Source organism: Volvox carteri (assembly GCF_000143455.1).
Source record: "Volvox carteri f. nagariensis unplaced genomic scaffold VOLCAscaffold_151, whole genome shotgun sequence".
Lineage (NCBI taxonomy): Eukaryota > Viridiplantae > Chlorophyta > Chlorophyceae > Chlamydomonadales > Volvocaceae > Volvox > Volvox carteri.
Genome location: NW_003307694.1, coordinates 39,470 through 43,155, shown reverse-complemented (window position 1 = coordinate 43,155; position 3,686 = coordinate 39,470). Strand labels below are relative to the sequence as shown.

General features: G+C 63.9%; 1 protein-coding gene across 1 annotated transcript in view; it reads left to right on the top strand.

Moving 5' to 3' along the window:
- VOLCADRAFT_100756 (uncharacterized protein) overlaps window positions 1-3,686 on the top strand; it is a gene marked incomplete at both ends in the record, with an annotated part of 8,070 nt that overhangs the window by 1,486 nt on the left and 2,898 nt on the right. Inside the window, 5 exons of the mRNA XM_002959277.1 lie at window positions 286-443; window positions 735-906; window positions 1,796-1,989; window positions 2,484-2,597; window positions 2,948-3,077. Coding sequence (XP_002959323.1) covers window positions 286-443; window positions 735-906; window positions 1,796-1,989; window positions 2,484-2,597; window positions 2,948-3,077 — 768 coding nt within the window. The remainder of the gene's footprint in view (window positions 1-285; window positions 444-734; window positions 907-1,795; window positions 1,990-2,483; window positions 2,598-2,947; window positions 3,078-3,686) is intronic.

Genomic DNA, 3,686 nt, shown 5'->3' with positions numbered 1-3,686 from the left:
CAGCAGGGACTCCTCCTCAGGGCCGCCACCACCACCACCAGCAACAACGGCAGTAGCAATAGCAGGGGGGGAAAGGCAGCAACAGCCGCAAGAGGTTCGCGGCGGCAGTAGCAGCACTGCTGCTGACGACACCAGCGGCGTCGGCATCAGCATTGCGGATGCCGTCGCGCGAGCGGCGGCGGCAAAGTCATCATCGCCACCCCCGCCGCCGGCAAGTACGACGGCCCTTTCAGCTGCGACGGCGCCTCCGACGGAACCTGCCGTTGTTTCCTCCGCTTCCGCCAGCTCCGCCATCGCCATTTGGTTGGCTCGTGCGAGTCAGAAGGTGGCTGGCTGGCTGATGGGCCTCGCCACCGCGGGCTTCCTGATCTTCTACCAGTGGGTGGTGGAGCCGGCGCCGCCCAACAGCCTGGCGGTCCGGGCCTTTGCGGCGGCGGCGAAGGGTGGGTGGTAGTGGGTACACGGCGCCCTCTCAGACCTCTACTTGCCTTGTGGTATTTCCCCCCCCCACACACACACACCACCTCTCTGCCGGCGGGTAGCACATCATCCGCCTGCGAACGCCACCGCCACCGCCACCGCCGCCGTCTCCCCCCTCCTCCCAAACCCACACGCCCCCCTATGACCCCTCCCCCTGTCGCCGTCTTTTGGCGCCAGCTGACCCCTCCCCTCGCCCCTCGCCCCCTCTGTCGCGGCTGCTGCTGCTGCTGCTTTGCCTGTTGTGTCCTGATTAGGCTTCCTCCGCCCCGCCATGCTGTCCTTCTACGCCACCGCCTCCGACTTCACCCGGCGCCTCACCTCCGTCCGCGCCAACGGCAAGTTCTCCCACCCGGACGCGGGACCCGACACGGACTGGGCGGGCAGCCAGGAGGCGCTCGGGACGGTGGTGGCGCACATTAAGAGAAAGTGGGTTTTAATACATACATACATACACACATACGTACATACATACATACATACATACATACATATAGGGTTTGGCACTACTGGTAAGGCGCGACCATTGCCCCCGGGAGATCCCGGGATCGATACCCATTAGGGTCAAAGTCCTTCCGATGGTGGAAGGCATTGCGCCCCTAGTTGATGGACGGTGGTGACCTGGGATAAAGTTAACCTGCGAGCCGACAAGGAACGGAGTTGGGCCGCTGTCGACCCGGCAGATTCCGTTGGATGCTGGTGGTGGGTGCAGAACCTGAGCGATCCACTGAGAAGTTGACTAGGGTGACTGGATGAGGGTGCCCCGAAATACCGGGGAAGGCAGGGTTTCGCAGGGTAGCTGCCACGGGCGAAGATACACCCCCCTGTTTCACACATCATACATACGTAAATACATACATAGGTCACATAACGGCATGTTCGTACAGTCGTATGTGCGTCGTACGCACGCAGTTCTGTGCAGGTCCTGCCTTGCCTCCTTGTTGCCTTCTTTTTCTCGTTTTTAGCAAGAGGTTTACGTTGAAGTCTGTTCGTCTGTTCGTCTGTTGGGTTTCACATCACATCCGACCACCAGTCACAACGTCCGACTAGCTGGCACCCCTCCTCTTGCTGCCTGTGGGTTGTGTGTGTGTGGGGGGGGAAGGTGGCCGGGGGGGGGGGAGGTGGCAGGGGGAAGACAAACCACGAACGAACGAAGCTGATGCCAAGGATAAACGGTGTGGGTGTGGGGGGGGGAAATGCCGGTGTTGGCCTACCTGCCGCTTATTTGGTGGTGATGGTGGTGGTGGTGGTGCCCCGGTGGATGCTCTCGGCACCCTAAGGCCCCTTTTCTCCCCTCGCCCCTTCCTCCCCTGTCCAGATTCGGCGTGCGGTATGTGTATTGCTGGCACGGTCTCCCCGGGTACTGGGCGGGGGTGATGCCCACCGACGACGGGGCGGCGGGCGGGGGCGCGCAGGTGCCCGGACTGACCTCGCACGTGCGCTACGCCGCCCCCACCCGGGGGGTGCTGGAGATCGAGCCGTCCATGGCGTGGAACCCCGCAGTGCTGGCGGGTGTGTATGTGGGGCCCAGGGGGGGTGGGGGGGCGGGGGGGGGGTTGGGGGACTTTGTGTTAGGGGAGGGGAGGGGAGGGGAGGGGAGGGAATCGGAAACAGTGTCGCTGGAGAGCCCCACGGGTCGGGGCTCCCTGGGTTCCGGAGCGCTAGGGGAGGTTGAGGTGGGGTTCAGCTTGGTGGTGATACCCCCCCTGTGGGGCTGAGGACCCCCGTAGGGCCCGGCTGACCGCCGCATCCGTGTCGCGACAACTCCACGACACTTCTGACCCCGAGCGCGCCCCGGCCAGCCCAGTCACACACAGAACCTGGACGAGCGACCGACCTCTACCCACCACCGACGCCCCCCATCCCGCGAGCGGGGGGACGCGAGGCGGCTGTCAAAGGTGTCCCACCTGCCCTTCCCCCCCATAGCCTGTGCAGCTAACCCCGCCCCACCACCCGCCTGTGCTGCTTTCCCCCTCCTCCCGCCCCCTTGTACGGGCGTACGGCAGGTATTGGCGTTGTTGATGATCCCAACCGACTGTACGACGCCATGCACCGCTACTTACACGACTGCGGCGTGGACGGAGTCAAAGTGGACTGTCAAGCAGGCGTCGGGCTGATTGGTGGGTGAAGGGGGAGAGAGTGTGTGTGGGGGGTGGGGGGTTGGGTTTCAGATAAATCATCAACCCTGATCGGAGATTTTTAAACAACTGCCGTACATGGACGTGAGTGCGCATGGGGAGCTGGCTCCAGTGTACGGCCCGGCCCCCGGGGTGCGTGAGGCGGGGTTGCGTGCGTGGGCCCCCTCTCCCTCTCGCAGCTCGCCCACATTTAAAATCCTTTTGCGCCTTTCGGTGGTGCACCCGCACCCGCAACCACCACGTCCGCGTAATTGTGATGACGGTGGCGGCGGTGGTGGTGACCCCCTCTGGCCCCCCCTCCTGCCCCCTCCCCCTCTGCCCCCCCCTTACAGGGAGCTCCATGGGCGGCGGTGCGGCCCTCAGCGCCACCTACCAGGGCGCGCTGGAGGGCAGTGTGGCGCGGCACTTCCCCGGGAACCACGTCATCAACTGCATGTGCCACTCCACGGAGAACGTGTACAGGTGGGGGTTGGGGGGGGGGGCGGTGGGAGGGGGGGCCTGGGGGGGTGGGGTGGGGGGGGCTGAAGTAAAGCAAAGAAACCTAGAGAGGCCAGAGGGCACATCGCCTGTCGCTGTAATGATACACACACACACACACGTAGCCTGGGAAGGAGGAAAATGGTCCCCTACTACTACTGGGTGTTTGCGAGTTCTGGACAGTGTTGAGGCTGGAGAGGGCGGTAGTGGGGCACTGGTTCCTGCCACCCGGACCACCCGGACCCCACCAGGTTGAACGCGGCGTGCAGTACCTTGGGCTTAGGGTTGTGTTGAGCATGACCATGACATGAACACCCTCTCGCGCCTCGCACCTCCCGCGCACACTCATACACATACACCCATCGCCGCAATCACCCCCCCCCCACCACCCCCGAGGGAGCTGCTGATCGTCCCAACACGTCCGCGTGTGCCCTGGTGTTTCATTGCCCTCGCCATCATGCTCGCTCCCTCCCCTCTCCCCTCTTCCCCACCCCACACCCACACCCACACATACACACCTCAACAAAACCCCTTTCCTCCTCGAGGAATAAACTTCCCCCCCCGTGGTTTTATTTTCCGTACCCTTTCCCCCGG